Source organism: Propithecus coquereli, unplaced genomic scaffold, assembly GCF_000956105.1.
Source record: "Propithecus coquereli isolate 6110/MARCELLA unplaced genomic scaffold, Pcoq_1.0 Scaffold14, whole genome shotgun sequence".
Classification (NCBI taxonomy): domain Eukaryota; kingdom Metazoa; phylum Chordata; class Mammalia; order Primates; family Indriidae; genus Propithecus; species Propithecus coquereli.
This window is the reverse complement of record NW_012138302.1, coordinates 11,860,569-11,881,144: the sequence shown is the minus strand read 5'-3', so window position 1 is coordinate 11,881,144 and position 20,576 is coordinate 11,860,569. Positions and strand designations below refer to the sequence as shown.

General features: G+C 45.5%; 1 protein-coding gene across 1 annotated transcript in view; it reads right to left on the bottom strand.

Annotated features, from left to right (window-relative positions):
• The window catches only part of PPAP2B (phosphatidic acid phosphatase type 2B), an 84,052-nt gene that overhangs the window by 10,700 nt on the left and 52,776 nt on the right, over nucleotides 1–20,576 (bottom strand). The window contains exons 3-5 of the mRNA XM_012639432.1: nucleotides 13,593–13,873; nucleotides 13,140–13,197; nucleotides 2,618–2,794 (exon numbers count right to left, since the gene is read on the bottom strand). Of these exons, the coding sequence (XP_012494886.1) occupies nucleotides 2,618–2,794; nucleotides 13,140–13,197; nucleotides 13,593–13,873 (516 nt within the window). The remainder of the gene's footprint in view (nucleotides 1–2,617; nucleotides 2,795–13,139; nucleotides 13,198–13,592; nucleotides 13,874–20,576) is intronic.

Genomic DNA, 20,576 nt, shown 5'->3' with positions numbered 1-20,576 from the left:
CAAACTTTTGTGCTGAGTAGCCACAGCTTCCAGGCCCTTCCTTGCCCTGGCCTCCCTGACGGCTTCAGTGAAATGAATCTGCCCGTGCAGTGATTCTAAGCCAATGGTCCCCCTGTGCACCAGGCTGTGTTCGATATTTGAAGAAAAGTGGTAAGATCGAGTCCCTGCCCTTGTATGTTCACAGCTGAGTGGGCAAAGACAGGGAAAGATATTTATTACTCCGTTCCAAACCATCTTTACATTGCAAAACAGGCTTTCAAAATCAAAGCGATAACTGGATCAGCCCAAAGGGTTTGAAAGGACGCCGTGCACACTTAAACGATACTCTCTGAGCAGCTGTCTGTGAAGCTTCTACCTCGGGTCAACTCCAGCCGGCCTTCAACTTCAGCGGCCTCCCCTCCTTGCGGAGTTCAGAGGGCATAGCTTTAAGATGGTTAGAATCTTGGGGGTAGCTGTCTATTAGCTCATTGACCTCGACTTAAGTTAATACTATCTCTGAGCCTGAGTTACTCCATCTGTAAAATGGCTAGAGGAAAATGGCATTAAGTGGCTAACAGGAGACAATGGGTAAAGCACCTAGCACGGTGCCAGGACCAAATTCCTATCCCTTGCTACAGAAAGTGACAGCCAAACAGGATAAAAGCCAGACCCTTCATTTCACTTCTTGCAAACAAGCCTTGGTCCTCCCGAACACTCTGCCTAATTGCTCATGGCCAGTGCTCTAGGACATAGAAGAGAGGAAGGCTAGGAAGGATTCCCTCACCTTTTAATTTTTTTAATTGGGGGTGCAGGAGACTCCAATTAGGGCAGTGGCGCCAAGGAGGAAACACAACAGCAGGCCCCCTCGAGCTGCCCTCCTGCTGAGAGCAAAGCTCAGAAGGGCACAGTCAGCAAAGGGTTACCCCTCAGTGCAAACACCCATCCCCCACTGTCACTTCACATTAAAGGGCCAGGCACCAGAGAACAAGCTGGCCAGTGACAGCTGCTCTCATTAACGGTTTGCTCCCCCAATTTCTCTCCCTTCTGGCCTTTACTTAAAAAAAGAAAAAAGAAAAGAAAAAGTAAGCAATGAAGAAAGCCATTAAAACAGCCCGTCCCTTAGGCTAGGATTCCCGTGTCACAGGCTGGCAGGCAGCTCAGATGCTACTTTCTCCGTGGTGCCCACTCTGATGGCTGCAACTCCTTCTCCCTCTTCTCGGCCACTGCTCACTGAGTCAGGTCCTTGCCTGCCAGCTGAAGCCCCCCCATCTCTGTTGCAGCCCCCCATTGTACCGTCACTCCTGTGCTGGGCCCGGCTGTGCAAACCGCTAGAATGGGATTTCCTTAGGAGCGAGGGCTGGGCCTTAATCATCCCTATGCCTTCCAGACAATGTTCCCTGTAATGCTCTCAAGAAAGGTCAGGTCAATTCATTGATTCTCGCTTTTTGCTTATTAAGCACACATTTACTTATTCTGAGCTAGGATCCCGGGGAGGTCTTGGTAAGACAGGAAGAATAGCATCTATCTATGTTACATATGGTCCCTGCCCCCGAGGAACTTACAGCCTAAAGGGAGACACATTGATACTTCAATCCAGAGTGGTAATGGCTATCACAGAGGGGAGGGGAGGAGGCTGTGGTAGGGAGACACAGGCCGGCAGCCAGGCTTAGAAACCAGGAAAGGATAAGAAGCTGGTTTAGATCTCTCTATTGTTCATAATTCTTACTGCGAATGAGCAAGGATAATACTAACAACAGTACGATCCACATGTGTGGCGCTTACACATCCAGTCATTATTGTGTGCTGGGATTCCTGCCAGACTGGCGTGAGCTGCTCTGAGTAGGGCCCAGGAAGGCACAATGGATCAAAGTAGGTGCTTGGTCATGTTTGCTGATTAAGTCTCTCAAAACTTTTAGCAGGCAGGAAAAGCAGAGCTTACTGATGGAGACGTAGAGAGGGAGAATGCCTTAGCCCACCTTTACAGGAAGTCAGGGATGAAATACAGGTAACCCATCCATTTGGGACAAATCAGCATGTGGCCAGTCTTACATTCATCTCTAGGGAACCCTGTGACTTGATGTGCAAGGCCTTCAGACGGGGAGAGGGCTTAGGGTTCAGCCAACCTCCTCTTCTCCAGCCAGCACTGAGTTTAGGGTCTGATCAAGTCACCCCAAAGGTCACAGAGGGAAGGGTAGACGTTTCCTAAGAAGCTGAGAAGTTCTGCTGCCTACTAAGTGTCCACCAAAGCAGCATGTGAGCACCATGAGTCAGGAGACTTAGATCTGCTACTACATTGACATGTGACCTTGGACAAGTTTCTTCCCCAAATTTCCTCATCTATAACGCGAGCAAGTTGGCTATGATCTCTTCCAACTGCAATATTCTGTGAGCCCAAACCTTACTGTTTACAGAGAAGAGGATTTACAGAACCTATGGGATCAAAACTCACAGACTGAAAAGAAGCAGGAATTATTCTCGTTTTACTGTAAGGGTCCTAGGGTAGGGTGGCTCTTCAGATACCAAGCAGAGGACAGGAACGCGGGTTCCCTGGCTTTAGTCACTGAGCTAGAAACATTTAACAAGCAACAGGTAAGAGCCCAGGGCTCTGCTCGCATACTGAAGACAAGATGCTACTTACTATGCAGCAGGCCACCAGGGCTCCTTGGGCAAATCCTGCTAGGACATCACCGGGGTGGTGCTTGTGGTCTGACACGCGGGACAGTCCCGTGTAGAAGGCCATCATGATCAAGGTGAACTGCAGGAGGGGCCGGAGCAGGCGGGCACCTCTCCAGGTAAAGCGGGCCTGCAGGTATAGCTGGAGGGAAGAGACAAGAGGAACAAACACTAAGCGACTTCCCATTAACGTGCACTAAGACCCCAGGCGGACATATGCTACGTTTCTGCTAAATGGAACCATCCAGACCACGGGCGGCATTTAATTTGGACATGATCTTAAGTCAGTTATTTAAATGCTGCTTTGGTTCTCAAACTGAAAAAATAGTTTATCTAGGGAGATAAACTAGGGAGAGCCAACCAAGATAATACATGCAAATGACCTTAGCATACTGCTTATCACATAGTAGGCACTTAATAAATGTTAGTTTCCTTTTATCTTCTTCTTGATTGAAACTAATTACAGAATAACAGCCAGGATTAGTAAAGGTTTATTTTTTATAGTTGATGACAATTTGCTTAACACCACTGGTGTGTTTCGCTGGGGATTATGGTTGTACAATCCCCATACTACCTGCATCTCAGCATTGCCACGGTAATAAAATACCCAACAATAAGGAGACGTTATTGTGAGATTCACAAAGAGATGCTTCTCTTTCAAAAGAAGGACAAGTTTCTGAGTTGCTGCTTGGAACTGTGGATTTTGAATTCACATATAAGGAAACACGTAAACCAACCAGACAATGCCAGAGAACTTTCAAGCAGAGGTTGACGGACAGTGGACTGGGTGGGGTCAAAGAGTAACCTGAAGAAAAATGGGAAAAAACCACCTCTGGTTGAAGCAAAGAAGTTGAAATGACGTCAGCTGGGCATTGTCCCCTCGGAGTTATCTTACTGCAGTTTCCGTTCTAACCTCTGGGCACAAGCTACTTCCCAGGCTCCTGTGGGAACTTGGGAAGTGAGGAGGAAGAGGCGAGGAGACAGGAGGAACTTCCCACTACAAATCAAAGGGCTCGCAGCGGCCAGGAGAAAAGGGAGGACAGCGGAGGGGAGGGGGCCGATGGCCTAAAGATAGACCCCGAGCACAGGCAGAGGCGTGACTCTGCCCTTCCTGAGACAAACGGACACCTCCTTTTTGGGGGTGAGGAAAGAGCGAGCCAGCGGCCAGTCTTGAGGAGACGGAAGAGTGGGCGATCCTGGAGTCACTCTTGGCCATCGTAAAGCGTCCAGGACTGACTCCTCAACTACTAGGAAAACTATTTCAAAAAGGCTAGGCATGGAAAACAGCAGCAACTTTGTAATCATTTTAAACTTCTATAAATGTATTACTGGAAAATCTAAGAACAACAAAAAACTGGTAAGAGGCCACACTGATGGTGTTGGTGACTAAACAAGTGATAAAAAATTAATGGTTTTCTCATCTATAAATAATAGTTAAAAATCTAAAACAAGAGAGAAAGTCATCATAATAGCAAATTTGATTAAATAAATAATAATTAACGTACCAAGAAGTGCACGGGGCCTTTACGAAGTGAGAGACACAAAGGACAATTTGGATAGAAAGCAAGCTAGAATTTTTATTTATAAGAACACTCAACTTTTAAATTCAGAAGTTGATATGTAAATTCAGTTGGATTCCCATGGACATCCTAAAAAGGGTCAATTTCTAAGGGGAGGGGATACTTGACTTGAATCCTAAAGATGAATGGGTGTTTGCTGGAGTCAAGGGGACAGCAGTGAGGGGTGTATATTCCAGGCAGAGGGATGACTTTGGGGCCTGCCACCAAAGTTCCCAAGAACTTCCAACAGTCCAGGATAACTGGAGAAGAGGGTGTATGGGGGGTGATGAGAAATGGGGCTACAGAGTCCAGCAAGGGCCCAGTTCACGAAGGGCCTTGGGTGTCAAAGGCTCTTCGCCTTTGTTCAGTAGGCCAGTCTTTGCCAAACCAGATTCCATGGAATATTGCATGGGATATTCAGTGTCGTTAAAAAGAAGATTTGTGAATGCTCTATACTAAATCCTTATTTTTGTCACTCATAACGCCTATAAGATTACTAAAGGCTCTGAGAAGTCCTTCAGGAAAAAAGACTTACTTGACTTTTAATCATTATTTTCACAGAACACCTACCTATTGAATCACAATTGGAAAATGTTCCTGCAAGCAATGGTGAAAAATTAAATGGTTTTAATCAAGGCACTGAGTACCACGAAAAACTAACCTGGGTGTTTTTTAAGGGTTGTAGGCAAGGTTGGGTCACAATAGACAACACTAAAGTCATTGAAGCCAAAGCTACAGGCCAAAGGCCACTCCCTCATTTCAGCTGAAATGACCTACCAGTGGACTCTGCAATCATGGATCAAAAAGTCCCTTCCTTTTGGGAGTGGAGATGGAGATGATGTTGGTCTAGCTCCAACTCAACACAAGGCTTTAGGACAATGGCAAATTCAAGGACGTGGACTCATCCATTTGCAGTGTGACCACTATGGTCTGGCCTTCCTCCAGCTATTCTTGGCAGTGGACAGAGGTGGGGCGGGTAACAGAAGGAGCACAGGTTTTAATCACAAAAACATCACGGTGCCTCAGTTTCTCACATACAAAATAAATGTAACAACTACTATCTTCCAGGCTGGGTGTGGGATGGCTTGGTTGATAAACATAGATGAAGAGGATAGCATGACATTCTACTCAATAAATAGGTGATTTTATTTTTTAACCACTTTTCATAATTTAGACATAGTAGCCTCAAGATTTTCTTATTTCCCCCGCTGAAAAATCTGCAACTTCTTAGAAAATGCTTGTTACAAATCCTCCAAACCCTTGCCCTGCCCCCTGCATGCAGACTTCAGGTCACAGGCCTTGGAAACCAGGGTGGGGCAGAGGAAGGGTGGGTTTCCCAACCGGACAAGGTCCACATCTCCCCTTCACTGACTCAGAAACTTAAGGCTGGAGCTTAATGAAAGAAAAAAATAAATACAGGAGAGGAACTTGAGGAGAGAGGAAGAGACCAGTCATCAGAATAGCTCCAGGAAGGGAGGAAGGGAGTGCTTATGAATGAGAAAGGAGCAGGCGGCCCTGGGAAAAGAATTCCTTTGGGAAGTGGTCAGACACAGAATTGCAGTGGGCAGATGGGAGCTTACTCCCAGATACCCATCAGTAATTAACATGTTTGAGGAGGAACACCTCCAGGTCAGGACTGGTGTCTACAGCTGGGGATTTAGGGGAAAGCAGTATAATAGGAAAGTGCATTTGGGGGTGAGACAGCCCTGATTCCAGTCCTGGCTCTGCCACTCAGTAGTCGTGTGGTTACTTAACATCTCTAAGCCTCAGTCTCCTTATCTGTGAAATAGACAGAATAGTATCTCCTTCTCAGGGTTGCCAGGACCAAAGGAGGCAACATGGGAAGACCCTGTCTGCCATAGGACGAGCACTCAAGACACTCTTTAGAAATCTAGGTTATCCTTTAGCCTTGGTAAATGAGATTTACTCAATAACAGTGGCCATATCACCAAACCAAGTAAGTTGCTAAAGAATGAGTTTGCACAATGACCTCTGCCCAGTGGCTACGTCTGATATGAGATGTAAGCTGGTGGCAACAGGCTTTGAGGTTGATCAAAGGATCTCGTAACCTGCTCCAGCCCACACCAATCTCACTGCCAAATGGAGTAACTTTTGCCAGTTCAGAGCCCAATTCACATGAGCTGTTCCAGGCCAGAGATTTGGGCCTCACTAGGATCACTAAGTACGTTCTGGGTCCTAGGGACAATAAGTAACTCTGGAGGTTCCATTCATTTCCACTCTACAGGAGCAGGCACAAGAGAGAAAGTCAAACCCTCTTGACCAGATGGTGCCATGCCCCTAGCCTGGACCAAGGCAACTTTCCCAGCATTAGAACGCCTGCAGGGGCTTCAGCAAAGTCCTAGGCACCCTGAAAAAAGTGCTTAGGAAAAGGGTGAGCAGAGTGGGACAAAATCAGAAAGCCAAAATCACCTTGACCTCACACAGGCTGCTACTGGCATCCTGCCTAATCTGTGTTCACTTCCCCATCTGAGTGAAGGTCTCTAGGCTGAGAATCCGCCCTGGGAACCCACTTCCCAACCATCACTGTGACACTGCAGAAAGTATCTGATCTGCAGTCAGAGCAACTAGGTTGGAATCTTTTCTCTGCTACATACCAGCTATACGGCCCCAGACAAGTCACTCTGCTTCTCCGAATTTCTGTTTTCTCGTATATAACATAAAGAGATTTTTTTTAAAAATACATCTATTATCCTCAAGACTCTACGAAAGACACAGATATGAATAAGCTCCTTCACTAAAAAAGAATATAATCTTAAAGTCCTTTCCTTGTACTAAGATTTTGCTTGCAATTGCTAAAATAAAACTGCTGATTATGGATATGATAAAGCTGACAACAGAACAGTCATGTCTGTGTCCCCTCCCCCAAACGATGTACGCGAAAGCCCCTGGCATGTGGAACTCACTCCCTAAGTGGAGTTCTCTTCTCCTTCCTGATCCTAGCTTCATAACTAGGGTCCTGTGGAATTCCAACAAATCCTCCTTAGAAAGGTCCGACTGAACGTGAGCCCGTGTCTCTGGTCTGGGCCAGCAGGGTCAGATGTGTGTGTGAGTCACACGCGTGTTCTTGCTGAGTCATTTGTGTCTGATTACAGGATTTGCATACTGGTGGAACAGGTCTGCACTGTCCTCTCACTTCATTTCCATTGCTCTCGGGACAGCCCTGCTAAGAGTGAAAAGGAGGCTTTTGTCCTTCCTCATGTCCCTGCCTGTCCTTTTCCTGGAAGCCCGTCCAGACTCCTGACACCCACAGACAAACTTTCTCCCTCCTCTAATCTGCTCCGCGGCTCCCACTGGGGTCCGGTCCACCTGCCTGGTGGCTTGCAGACACGGTGTAGACCCAGAACCTCTCTCCGGAAAGTCGTTGAACAATTTTCAGGACAAAAAGAATTTTTGATTGACTTTTCTCCTCCTTTTTTTAGAAGAAAATTGAATCAAATCTTGTCTTCTGTCACTATGAGGGAGGAAAGAAAACTGCCACTGTTCTAGACACTGTGCTAGGTGCTTTAGACGACATTACCTGTCATTGTCACAATAATCCTGTGAGGTGGACACCATTGTGCCCACTCTACAGTGAAGAAAAGGGTGAGCAGAGCTGGACAAAACCGTGGCTAAAAAAGGCCATGCCACTTGCTCGAGGTAACAGAGAGCCATGGTTTACACACAGTAAGTCTGCCTCTGAGTCCACACTCAAACCACAGAACCACCCGGTTTCCTTGGGGGATTATTGCTTTGCATTCAGTCTTGGTCTTTGGTACTGGACCTCTGCCTTTGGAGAAGAGAAGCAAGTTGAGGACACTACCCTAAAGGACAACCTCTAGGGGACACTTGGAACTTCAGGCTCTTCTAATTCACCTGTCACACGCTTTTATAAACGCCCACGTCTGAAACGCAGGTGTGCAGCTTTTGTAAGAGTAGCAGAATCTCCGACCGGATCTTGAGTGGAGGGGACTCTGAACTGACTCAGTACGTCTCACAGTAAAGGTGACAGCCACTTTCTCTGTGCTCCATCCCCTCAGCCCATCTCTAAGCAGAGAATGTATCCAACTCTTTTTGCAACTGTTTACTTTTCTGGCTTTCCACACAAAATTATGAGCTCTTTTGTGGTCCCCAGGTGTTCACACAAGGTCTGCCACAAAACAGGTTCTCAGAAATGGGTGGGCGAGTGAATGAGGTAGGGAGGAGAGGGGAAAAACATTTGATACAGTAGTTTATTCCCTTTGGAAACAACAGTCTTGTTCCTGCGAGGGGTTTCAACCAACGATCTGTGGGTGTGCCTTGCGGGTATACCAGACCCCAGGCTCTGGGACGCCAAACATGCGCAACGAAACCTCAGTGACAAACAAGCACAGCCCGGAGAACACGGCTGTCAGAGTACAGCCACTTCCCTGTTTCCTTGGCACCCAGCAAACCCTCTGACATATAAACAGTTCTCACAGGACAGCAAAGAGTCAATAGGTAAAAAGGTCAGAAAAAGACAGCAAAGATCTTCCCTCCACCACACAGACCCTTAGCAATCTATCAAGTCAGTGATGACGAGACAAAAATAATTCCAATTGGAATGGAAAAGAGCATGGCCTGGGAACGTCAGAGTTTCATTCATTCATCAAATATTCACTGCACACTTACTAAGCGTCAGGCATTGTTTTGGGAAGTGGGATACAGTAAGTAGTGAATCAAAAGAAAAAAAATCCCTCCCCCCATGGAATTTACAATTTAGTTGAGGGAAATAAACGAACAAGCAAATCAATATATAGTATGTCAGACGGTGAGAAATTGGGGGGCAAAGTGAGGCTGCAAAGGGGGTGGGGGTATAGTATCAGAGGAGGGCGCTGTCATTTTAAACAGCGCGGTCAGGGAAGACTGCTCGGAAGAGTGGCCTGAAGAAGGTGAGGGGGCAAGGTGCAGATTCCCGGGGACACAGCAGCCAAGGAAAGGCCTTGACACAAATTAGCTGCTGCCTAATCTGAGTTGCAAAGTGAGGAGCTGGGGCTCTTGATAGCAAAGGTCTTTTCCACTTTCAAGGGTGCCCTCTGCTCCCCACTTCCCACCAGCCACGCAAGCGGTACTGAACTGAATGCCTGCTCTTCTCCAGGTCACCACCCTCCCGTTCACCTGCACACATCTCCTCCATCCTCATGTGACTTTACTGGGAGCCTTCCCTGGCTTCTGCCACCTTCCCCTCCAGGTTAGCTTGGGGGCTACAATTCTGAGTATCTGTGATAACCTATACATCCCCTTCCCCCACTGCACCATGGACCAGACTATTATCATCCTCTGCTGCTGCTCTAGACGTAATCCCCCAAGGGCTGTGACCACGCCTTACTAATCTCCACATCCCCCGCCCCTTATCTTGGTGCATAAGAGTCATTCACTAAACATTTGCTGAATACTGGCGGAACGCTGAAGGCACAGGTGAGTTCTTTGAGGGCAGGGCCCACATCTGATTGATCTCAGTATCCCCAGAAGATAGCAGAGCACCTGGCACAACAGAGGAGACACCAGATGTGCTACATGAATTGGCACCTGTCCTGGTGTCGGCCTTTTATCCAGACAACCACATCATCCTCAATCCCTGACCAGAGAGGTGGAGGGCCAATCCAGATGTGGTCTTCTGGGATTGAGAACAGGTAGAAAGCACAGTTTATGCTTATATATGCTGTCGGGTTTTTGTTGTTGTTTTTTTTTTTTTGGATTTTGCTTTATTTTTTACGGGTTTTAACCCTTATCCTTAAGCTTCTGTGCCCAGAGATAATTTGGTGTTTGGGGCAGGGTTTTTCATTCATTTTGTGAATGAATCCTCATATGGAGTGCCCTTCAAAGCCGTGAAGGCCCTAGAAGTGGCTGCCGCTGGAAGTCCTGGAGTGCAGATGGCTGGTGCTTAGGGTCTGCGCTCTCTTTGAACTTGAGGGTAATGTGGCATAAGTTTGTCTCTGATGGTTTCTTCTCTTTCTTTTCAGCACTTAGAGAAGTTCAAACTCCTTTCAAATAGAGCTATAGAGATTGAGAGATAAACAGACACCATCTAATCCCACTCTTTCATTTGACACATGGGGAAAATGGGGTCCAGAGAGGAAAAGTGGCAACAACTCTGCCAAATAGACATGCTCATCTCCACTTTACAGATGAGTAAACTGAGGCTCTAAAGCTAAGTGACCCACTCATGGTTCCATAGCCAGTAATGGACATGGCCAGATTTGATTCCTTATCAGTCTGATTCTAAAGGCAAGAGGGGGCAATGCTATGCCCAGCTGGCTCCAATGTGATTCTCCCCAGCACTCTGGGGAAGCCGTGAATCACGGGCTGCGTGAACAAAAGCTCAGGGTGTGGGGGTCGGGGGGTGGGCACAAACTATGTGCCCAACTCCAGCACTTCCTGAAGCCCAACATGAAAGCACTGGGGGAGGGTCGAAGGGCTTCTTGGACAGGCTGCAGGATTTCCCACCTCCTCTGGCAGGAGCAAGGGTGTTCTTCTAACTTCCTTTAGAAAGTTTTGCAAATTGGACATTACAAGGGCTGGGATTTCACTGTAATATCACATAAAAACAAGCCCTGGCAAAGAACATCGTTTGCATTTTTTAGCTCTTATTTTCAGAGGTTGTTTTAGGGCAAGATAACCTTAGAGCTAAAAATAGAGCCGTGTGTGTGTGTGTGTGTGTGTGTGTGTATACATATGTTGTGTGTATACACATGTGGGTGTCTGCGAGTTGTGAATGTTGAATGTGTGTGTGTGTGTTAGAGTTCCAAAGGTGTGGGTATGTGTGTGACAGGGTGGCAGCATGGGGTGTAGTAATATGCTTAGGAGATGAAGGATCAAGAAGGCTCTTCTTTTTCTCCCTCTCCTTTCCTTTCCTCTCTCCCTTTTTTCCTCCCTCACTTCTTCCCTTCCTTCCTTTCAGCAACATGAAGGCACTACAATTTTTCCCTCCCTCAGAGAGATGCAAACAAACCTTCAGTCAAAATCTACTCATCCCCACAAAGGTTTCTGGCTGTAACCACAGCTGGTAGAGAGGTGACGGTGTGGTTGGAGGGGGCAGGGGACATCTGAACCATTAAAGCAGAAGGAGAAAGGCAGGCCCCCTCCAAGTGACATTGAAATTAGGGCCAAGAGGTTATATTCTTTAAGTTTATCTTGAAGAGGTTTGTTTTTGTTTTCATTCTTTTTGTGGTACAGCACAATGAAGACAACATATAATGATGTTCCAATCATAAAGACCAGCCTTCAAATACCTTTTCCACCTCTGACTGACTGTAGAACTTTTGTGACTTCACTTTTAGATACAGGTTTGTTTGTTTGCATTTGAAAATAAGATAATCAAAACACATCTCATCAGGTTACCGAGAGGCAAATGTCGCGTAATCCAGATACGGTGCCTGGCACACAGAAGGCACCCAAACCTCGCTAACATCCTCACCTTTTGGGCGTCTGTAAAGGACACAGTGCACGGTGTTGGAGTTAAAATAATCCAGTATTTTTCTCTCGGAATAAAATGAAGGGACAAGAAAGGAATGAACACATACCCAACTTCTCAAAGCACCTTTACAGAACACTGAAATTACATTTTTAAAATTACTTCCAGCCCTGGGTAAAATATACACATGGAGCAGGAACCTAAATATCTTTGCTAAATTATTCTTTCTAAGACCAAAACAAAAATTACCACAAAAAAAAAAAAAAATGAAGAACAAAGGGAAGTGCTGTTTATGAATAAATAAAGTCCATGTTTAGTGTTTTCATAGGCAGGGGCCCACCTTTCAGCTCTGCATCCTAGGCAACGGGAAGCCCAGAGGCCTCCAAATTTGGAAAAGATTAGGAAAAAACCAAAACAAAACAACCTCTCTGTTGTTTTTTTCCAATTCCTAATTATGTTTTTTTAAATATGTTGAAATCAAAATGTTCTTTTTCCAAACAGCTTATGCTCCTCTGAGCTATGTCTGACCTCTCGGCACCTTCTCACTCTGAACTCCATCAAAGCAGCCGAAAGCAGGAAGTGCCTTGGCACACCGACCTCATTCAAGGGGAGAGGAAAGGCAGGGAAGCCCGTATTTAACTGACAAAGAAAAACAGACCAGCCCACTGTCTGCATGGCAGCTGGAAGGGAGCGGGCCCTTCACCCCACTATCCAAGCATCTCCAGGGAATCAGAGCAGACTCAGCCGTGGGATGGGCAACATGGCAATCACACCACGGTTCCACCACTAGGTGAAGGACAAGAAACATGTCGCTTAACCTGGCTGGGCCTTGGTCTCTGGATCCGAGAAATGGGGACACGAGGACGTGGATTTCATACTTCGCAGTGTTGTCATGAGGTCACATGTCCTCATGAATGCAGAAGAATTTTGCAAAACTCAAAATCACTCTAAGTAGTCAGGCAGTGATAATTCCTAAAGTCCTTTCATCAGGAGAGTATGAAGGAAGACTGACACGGTGAACACTGCGAAACATTCCATCGGAAGGCTTGGACTCGAGTAACAGTTCTGGTGTACATGGAAATTTTGGCAGTTCGCTGGCATTCTCTGAGCCGTGCCTAGTAATCCTTTCCCATAATAGAGATATTATTACTTATAAGTTCACTCTAAGAATCAAGTGAGTTCATGGGTTTTCAGAAAACAGTGCTTGTACCATCAAATGTTATATAAGTGTCTTTCTCACTTTATAATTTCAAAAAGGGGGCACAATCCTTATCAAGCAGCCATGGCAAATGCTATTTTTATTTGAAAAAGGGGAAAATTCCTGTAAAGTAAAACAACCTCTGCTAAGGCAGTGGCAGAGCTCAGAATGAAACCTAACTTTTCTAGCTAACTTTTTCAAGGATTTCACAGTGAAATCTGTCCCTAACCAGTCTGACAGCCATGAGATCAGAAGTTTAAGCTGGGGTGGACCCCATTCGAATCAGAGGCAAGGTACTTACCACCAAATACAGCATAGTGTACATGGAGAAGGAGGCATGGCCAGAGAAGAAGGACTTCCTGCAAGAGCAAGAGAGGGCCATGAAAGGGCCATATTCACATCCCTGATACACACTTGTCCGTCTGTCTTCCCTCCCTAGACTGTAACCCTGAGAGCAGGCACTGTGTGTTGTTCATTTTTGCATCCGTGGTAATGCTTTGGACACATTCCTGGAACATAGCAGGCACCCATGAATTCATGAATAAACAAAAGAATGAATGAATGAATGGTCCTACCAATGCTATATCATAATTATTTATTTACATATCTGTCTCAATCATTTGACTGTGAGTTCCTCGAGAGTAGGGACTATGCCTTATTCACCCACCTGAACCAGAGCCCTGCTAGTAAGTGCTGCCTGAACTATACTGCATCAAAGGGGTGCCCGATTTGGCCTCAGGGAGGTGTGTCTCACCTGGCTTCCTGGACTTTGCTGTCATCGCCTCTGCACCTGTAGTTCTGAATGTAGCCCTCGGAGCAGTTGATTTGGCTGAAATCGGGGTTGCAGACACTCAAGAAGTGAGGACGCAGGCGCCCTATGGACACTTTGGCAATGTCCGTGAAAGACTGGCTGATGGCGCAGCCGAAGAGGAAGCAGCCCACCTGCTTATAGAGGGCTGCCACGTAGGGATTCTGGATCGTTGACCGGGACTTCTCCTTCAGGTAATAGATCCGGTAGAATTCCCCCGTGATGATCTGAAAGAAATCCGAGAGGAGATATCAGGCAGTATAAAGACTCATCATCAAAATGGATGCTGTAAAGGATACCTAATGACATAGGAGAATATTCAGTATTTAACTTCAGGTTATAATCTGTAAAATCCCAATTTCTATTCAAAAGTGCACAGACACAAATAGGCAAAAGGGGAAAGATCAAAAGTTCTAAAATGATTGCTTTATTTTTTAAAGCCCTAGATAGCCTCATAAAACCTTTGTAACAGGAAAAATATACAATCAAATATATTTATATGTAGATTTTTTTTTTAAGAGAGTAACAAATAAGGACTTAACTGTAGAAAAAAATGTCAGATGAAGAATCGTGAACATGGTCAAGGGTGGCCAGGATGTCAGGGAGTTGGACGGGTCTGAGCAAATCTTGGATTCTGGGATTCGGGGTAAAGAATCCCCAACAATGATCTGACTCTACTAAGTGCCTCACCCATCGTGCCCACATCACGTCGTGGTGGGGGCTTCTGTGTGAAGGGGTGAACACAGAACGGCCGAGTCCTGGAGAGCCCAGGCCCTGCCAGACACCTCGCCCGCGTCCTTCAGCAATAACCTAACCTCTCCAAGCTTTAACCTCCCTCTCCATGAAAGGAGGCCGCTCGCCTTGGCAGAGTTGTTAGTTTAAATGTGATAACCCGAACGGGAAATGACCTGGGTCATAGAAGTGATGCTTTTATTTTACTTTTTAGAAGTATGGTATGAGTAGAACACCAGTCTAAAAACTAAGAAACTTTTCATATGACACCCTTCAGTGTTGTGAGTTCCCTCAAGTCAGCCTGTGTTGTCTTCGTAGATCCTAAAGGACAGTGAGTGAGTCTTGATTTTCATACCGTGTCTACTACTTGATGCTTAGGGGAGATTTATCACTACAAAAAATTTTAAAAAGCTACCAATTACTGATTACCTACTGTATACCAGGCATTCTTTTATGTTCTTCATTTCATGAAATCCTCACGACAACCAAGAGATGGATACATTGAGCCTCAGAGAGGAAGTACGTTGCCCACAACTGCCTGGCTTTATGTTAAGAACGGGGGCCCGCTGGTGCTCTGCAAGGTCAACGCCTACGACATGTGTCTGCAGCAGAGGATCGAGTCCACCTTGGTCATGTCCAGCCACAGCCTGCTGCCCTTGTCTAAACTCCACAGCACAGCCCCGGCCACTTCCTGGTTGCAATCGCAGCCCAAGGGCAGTGATGGTCAACTCATCACTCACCACAAAAGTCCCTTTCACACTTCCTCATGGGGCAGGACGCGGAGCCACGCTTGCCCTTTCAGAGAGCAGAGAGCATGTTCACGACCACAAGGGAAGCAATAGACAGACATATCCAGACACTCCTTTGCAAAGGCTCCCATTACTCTTTTCCAGTGGGGTAAGGCATGGAGGCACGGGGCCTGATCAAGGTCCTTGAGGGCTCTAAAGTCTGGGGAAGGACAGCCATGTAGGATGGAAACAGCGGGGACAAGCAGGTACAGGAGTGAGACCACTACTACCATTGCCAACGTTTACACTGGGACTCTGGTTACAAATGCTTTATATTTGTAAGTGCTACACTTTGTTTTCCCAGACCACATTGAGTATGAGGCTATATCACAGGGATGTGGTCAAAGGCCAGTCTGGCCAGCATCCTGGCTTAGCCAGTCCCTGGGAGAACAGAACTAATATGTGCCTTGCATAGGTGCTCAGAAACTATTGGCTAAAGGAACAAATGAATGAAAGGGAGCAGGACAGTAGTCCTCAGACTATTGCAAAATTGGAAATATCCCCTAAACATTACCAAGAGCTCTTTGATAACACGTTGTAGAGATTAAAACCCGAGAAGCATGGCAAGTCATTAATGAAAGGGGCCATTATACATGGAAGCAACTTAGGTCCAAATTAACTCACATCTAAAGATTAGACCCAGGTGTACTGACTCTCTGCCCAGCATTCTTTCCTGCATTCATGATCTAATTCCCCTCTTGAACCTGTTTATACTTTTACCCTATGTAACCTTTCAGGCAAACAAGTTCCAGATGTTTATTACCACAACCATGTTCTTTTACACTTTCTTATTCTTCTTTATTTATAAATCATACTCATGTGACTTTATATACAAGGGGAAGAACACTGAACCAGGAGTCAAATGGCCAGGGTTCAAATCCCTACTCACCGAGTGAATGTGGAATAAGTTGGTTTTCCACTTGCAGAATGAAGGCATTAGACTCCATGATTTATTACTTCATAATTGCAATGACATTTATTCTCAATTCTCCTGTGCTACCTCCACCACCAGCCTGCCAACCAGGCAAAGGTAATAAGCAAGAAAGAACAGAGGAAAGTTACTCCCTGGAAGATGATATCACCTGCAAGGAGCAGAATCAAAGCCCCAGGCAAAATCCGTGCCCTTGGGTTGCTCCCCAGTTCCCTGAACCACAGATTAAGAAACAGGCTCAGCTTGAGCATCAGTCAGCATGATTTCCTGTTTGATGCTAAGATAAAGAAGGCCTGCGATTCCACTGGAAATCTGCATCTCTTGCATGAATTTACTGATTAATCTCAGATGAGTCACCTCTTTGCTTCTGTCACTTTGGCGAGAAGGGGGTCGATCACAATTCAAGGACTCTTCACCTCTAACATCTCATCATTCTAAAATTTCCATTTTCAGCGCCATGGTCTTAAGAGAATAAATTGCAAATTAAAATGCTTCTTCCTCTCATGGGAAGACAAAGAGGTAAGGAGACTATTTTATGGTACCTCAAATTCCTAATAATGCGAATAATGGCAGCCGTCACTCACATGTCTTTTGCACTTTAGTTTCATTTAATCTTCTCTATGAAGAAGATATGTCCATTCTACAGATGGAAATACTAAGGCTCTGGGAAGTGGTGACTTACCTGAAGGATCTGATGCTAGTTAAGTGACAGAGTTAATTAAGAATAAAGCCCAGGTATTCTGACTCTCACGTTCAAAGACCCACAGCAGACTGCACTGGGATAATTTTATTATTTCTATGTTTCCACTGTAGAGTCGCAACTGCAGATTTTTAAGGAGAGGGCCAGGCTGAAGCCATTTAGCAGACACATGACTCCAGGACCACATGGCTTCTGGGGCAGCCCTGACAGATTTTGGAGTTAATGAGCAACAAATTATGTATTTTCTCTATCCCTTTGTACAGAAGGGTTGAGGAGTCGACAACACAGCCATAAATCATCATTATGAACCAGCCGGACTTGGCTTCTTGTAATCCTAACCCTTAAAAGGCCATTTAATGAAACTCGGGCTGTGAAAGGCAGCCGGAATACCTCACCTCCACAGAAGAGACGAAGGCTTAAATTGTTCTCCGACACGTTACACACCTAACGCTGGAGTCCCAGATTTACTGCTTTCGGACTTTATTCATTACTCACAATGTTTTTATTCCTGGGTAATAAAATAAGCTCTTCCCTCCCCCTCCCCCTACAAAGGCTCTGTCCCCAGCCCCAGACTCCCACCCCTGGAGCCCTCATTTCTGCCTCAGTCAGCAACGTTCTGATATGTAAGTTTCGCTGCTGAGAAAATGCCTTCGATGTTGATCCCTTTCTACAGCAGCGAGCAATAGATTCTGGGGGCGATGGCAAGCTGCCAGGCAAGCAGGGGAGAATTCTCCCCTACCTGCCTTTTAAAGCACTTGGCACAGAATCTGGAAACTAATAAAATGGGAAAGCATTGCAATTAAGCTACAAGGGGACAGAAAGGGACCAGTCCTTGCCCGCGAATGGCTGCAGTTTGGAGGGAGGTTGTCGCCAACTGCAAGAAAGCTCCTCTTCTTGTCTTTCTGGTGAAAAAGAGCTCAACTGTCCACATATTTCCGTAAATATTAAACTGTTCTGGAGAGAAAAGATGAAAAAACATTAGGATGGACTTTTGGGAAGGACAGAGCAGGGGTGGTGAAAGAAGCACCGTCTGAATCCTGTCTATTACCTTAGGCAAGTGACGCCACCACCTTTCTGGGCTTAGATGTACTCACCTATAAAACACGGTTAATAATATCTACCTAGCAGGATTGCCAGGGAACTCAATAAAGCGACACGCCAAATGCCTTGCACCCACCAGGAGAGCCCTGCAAAAGTTAAATTCTTTCCTCTTTCCATAGGAGAAGGGGGAAAACAAAAACAAAAAACTAACACATACTTTGTAGAGAATATCTCTTCCAAAATAATTTCCAAGAGGGCCTTAGAAGAGAACATTTCAAATGGAAGAGTCTGGAAAGTGCCACCCCCTCCAAGGGAGACCCAGAAAACGTGTGGACGGATGATGTTGGTTTTTGACCACTTTATCTAGGATGTCTTTTTCAGGGGACTGAAACGGAAGGGAAGTCTAAACCCAATGCAGAAAGGACAGCCCTGCTGTACTGTTCTGTGTTATTTTTAACATTCCACTCTATTATTTATAAATTATCCCAAGAAAAGTAATATTTTTGCACATAGTTTCTCAATAATCCTTCTTTTAGAGACTGAGAACTCACCTTCTTCCCCTGCTAAGTCTGAAGGGCAAACTTCCTATATTCGATCTGCTTTAACAGTAATATCAGCACAGCACTTGACAGCTTACAAAGCACTTTCATACCCACTGCGCTGTGAGCCTCTCACAACACACTATGAATTCCCAAATTGTCACCAACACTTTATAAATGAGTATGGTGAAGGCCAGAGAGGCCAGTGAATCACCCTTGATCAAAAATGAGGCAGTGACAAGATCATCACTGAAGCCTGGACCTCCTCATCCTAATTCCTATGCTCTTCCCGATGGCATCAAACTAGCTTTTTCTTAGAAGTCCCAGCAGGCTGCAGTATCTATGTCTCCAGCAAGACAGATGTACAGAGAATACCCAGTAAGGTCCTGTGATCTTGTAAGTCCTTGCCCATCTAAGTCCTTGCTAGCCACAGAGGGCCAAGTTGTTCTTTCACATCTCAGTTATGTGGGTTGGTGAACTTCTTTCTGCCCGGAAGAGATTCATTCAACAAACATTTGATGATGGAGAATCACGAAGGGAGAATCATTTTTCTCAGTTTATGTCTCAGTCCCAAGGGAAAGGAAAAATGTAATGTACCTGGGTCCTGTTTCTAAGGATGGAGACAGAAGCATGGCTGTATTTTCTCTGGAGCTGAATGCTCCAGCTACTGCAAAAAAGTACGGCATCTTTAGTGACTAGAGATAATTGATTAGAAAGTTAACCTTTGATTCTTCTCTCACCTGGGTATCTTCAGCCTCTTATGCAGGAGATCAATGCCTCATAGAAAAGGTAACGAGGACATAGATCTGTCCAAGGCCACCAGTGGAGTTTCTGGGCTTTATGGATAAATCAAAACTCTAATATCTATTAAATAGAATATGGACAGCAAAGAAGCCAGAGAGAGGCCACAGGAGCTATTTATGGTTGAAATCAGCAGTGGCCACCCTGTGCCCACAAGGCTTATGAAGAAGACAGTCTGCAGCATGAAGCATCATTATTTTCCCAAAAGTCAGGGACTCAGAGCCACGGGCCTCCTAGATGGCCAGCCCTGCCAGTCCATGCAAGAATCTCCTAGCTCTTCTTTCTACAGCATGGCCTACTGCCAAACTCTTACTCCTTTTTGACACTGAATTTCCTGGGCGTCCTTAAAATCGCACCACCATGTTTTTCTTTCTGTTTCTAAACACGTTTCTTCTTCTTCCAGTGGTTGCATATCTGGCTTCTACCCAATAAATGTGGGTCTTCCTTAGGGTTGTGTCCCTGGCATTCTGCTCTGATCTTAGCTGCTTCAATAGCTTCTATGATTACCTCTCTGGAGATGACCTCCAAAAGGGCATCTCTCTCTCTCTAGCCTACCTTTTTCCTCTATCAGCCCTATTCCAATCTTCAGTTAAATCTCCCAACACGGTATCAAACTGATGTTATTAGCATGCCAAACTAATCAGGTCCTGCCCAAACTTCACTTCTCTTCCCTCTATTTCTGCTCAAGGTGCCACCAGGCATATAACTGCAGAGATGTGGAATCTTAGACCCCTTCCTGTGCCTGATCCCATTGTTCATCCTACTTTGCAAGGTCTCTCACATCCATCTTTTTCTCTCTATTCCCCTTGCATGGCCACCACTGTGATTCAGGCCTCATTACCTTGGTTAGGAAATTTACCAAGCTACCTTAAAATACTCTCGTCTATCTCTACCCAATTAATTGAAGTAAAAATTTCTTAGCGTTGTCGCAATCTTGCTACAATTTTCTTTTCCTACTGTAACTTTGTCTACTCCCTTTTACTCTGTTTATACAGCCAAATAGGTCTGCTCTGCATTCCCTGAAGACCCTTTGTTGTTTCAGAGTCTTTGCCATTGCTGAAGCAATCCCCTCTGCCTGGAAGGTGGGGATCTCTGATGAAAATCCCACCCATCCTTCAAAGCAGAGCTCAAGTGCCAACTAGGGTATTAGGTTAGAGTTTTAGCTCTTTCACTTATGAGTCCTGGACAACTGAGCTCTCCAAGCCTCAGTTTCCTTATCCATAAAAATGGAGATGACGACAGTACCAAAAGCAGGGTTGTTGTAATAATTAACTGAGATGCTCAGTGAATGATGATGAAAGACTTGGCCTATGCACCTCTTATATACTCCTGGAAAGCGCTGGAACACATTCTACTAAGCGAGGTATCCCAAGAATGGAAAAACAAGCACCACATGTA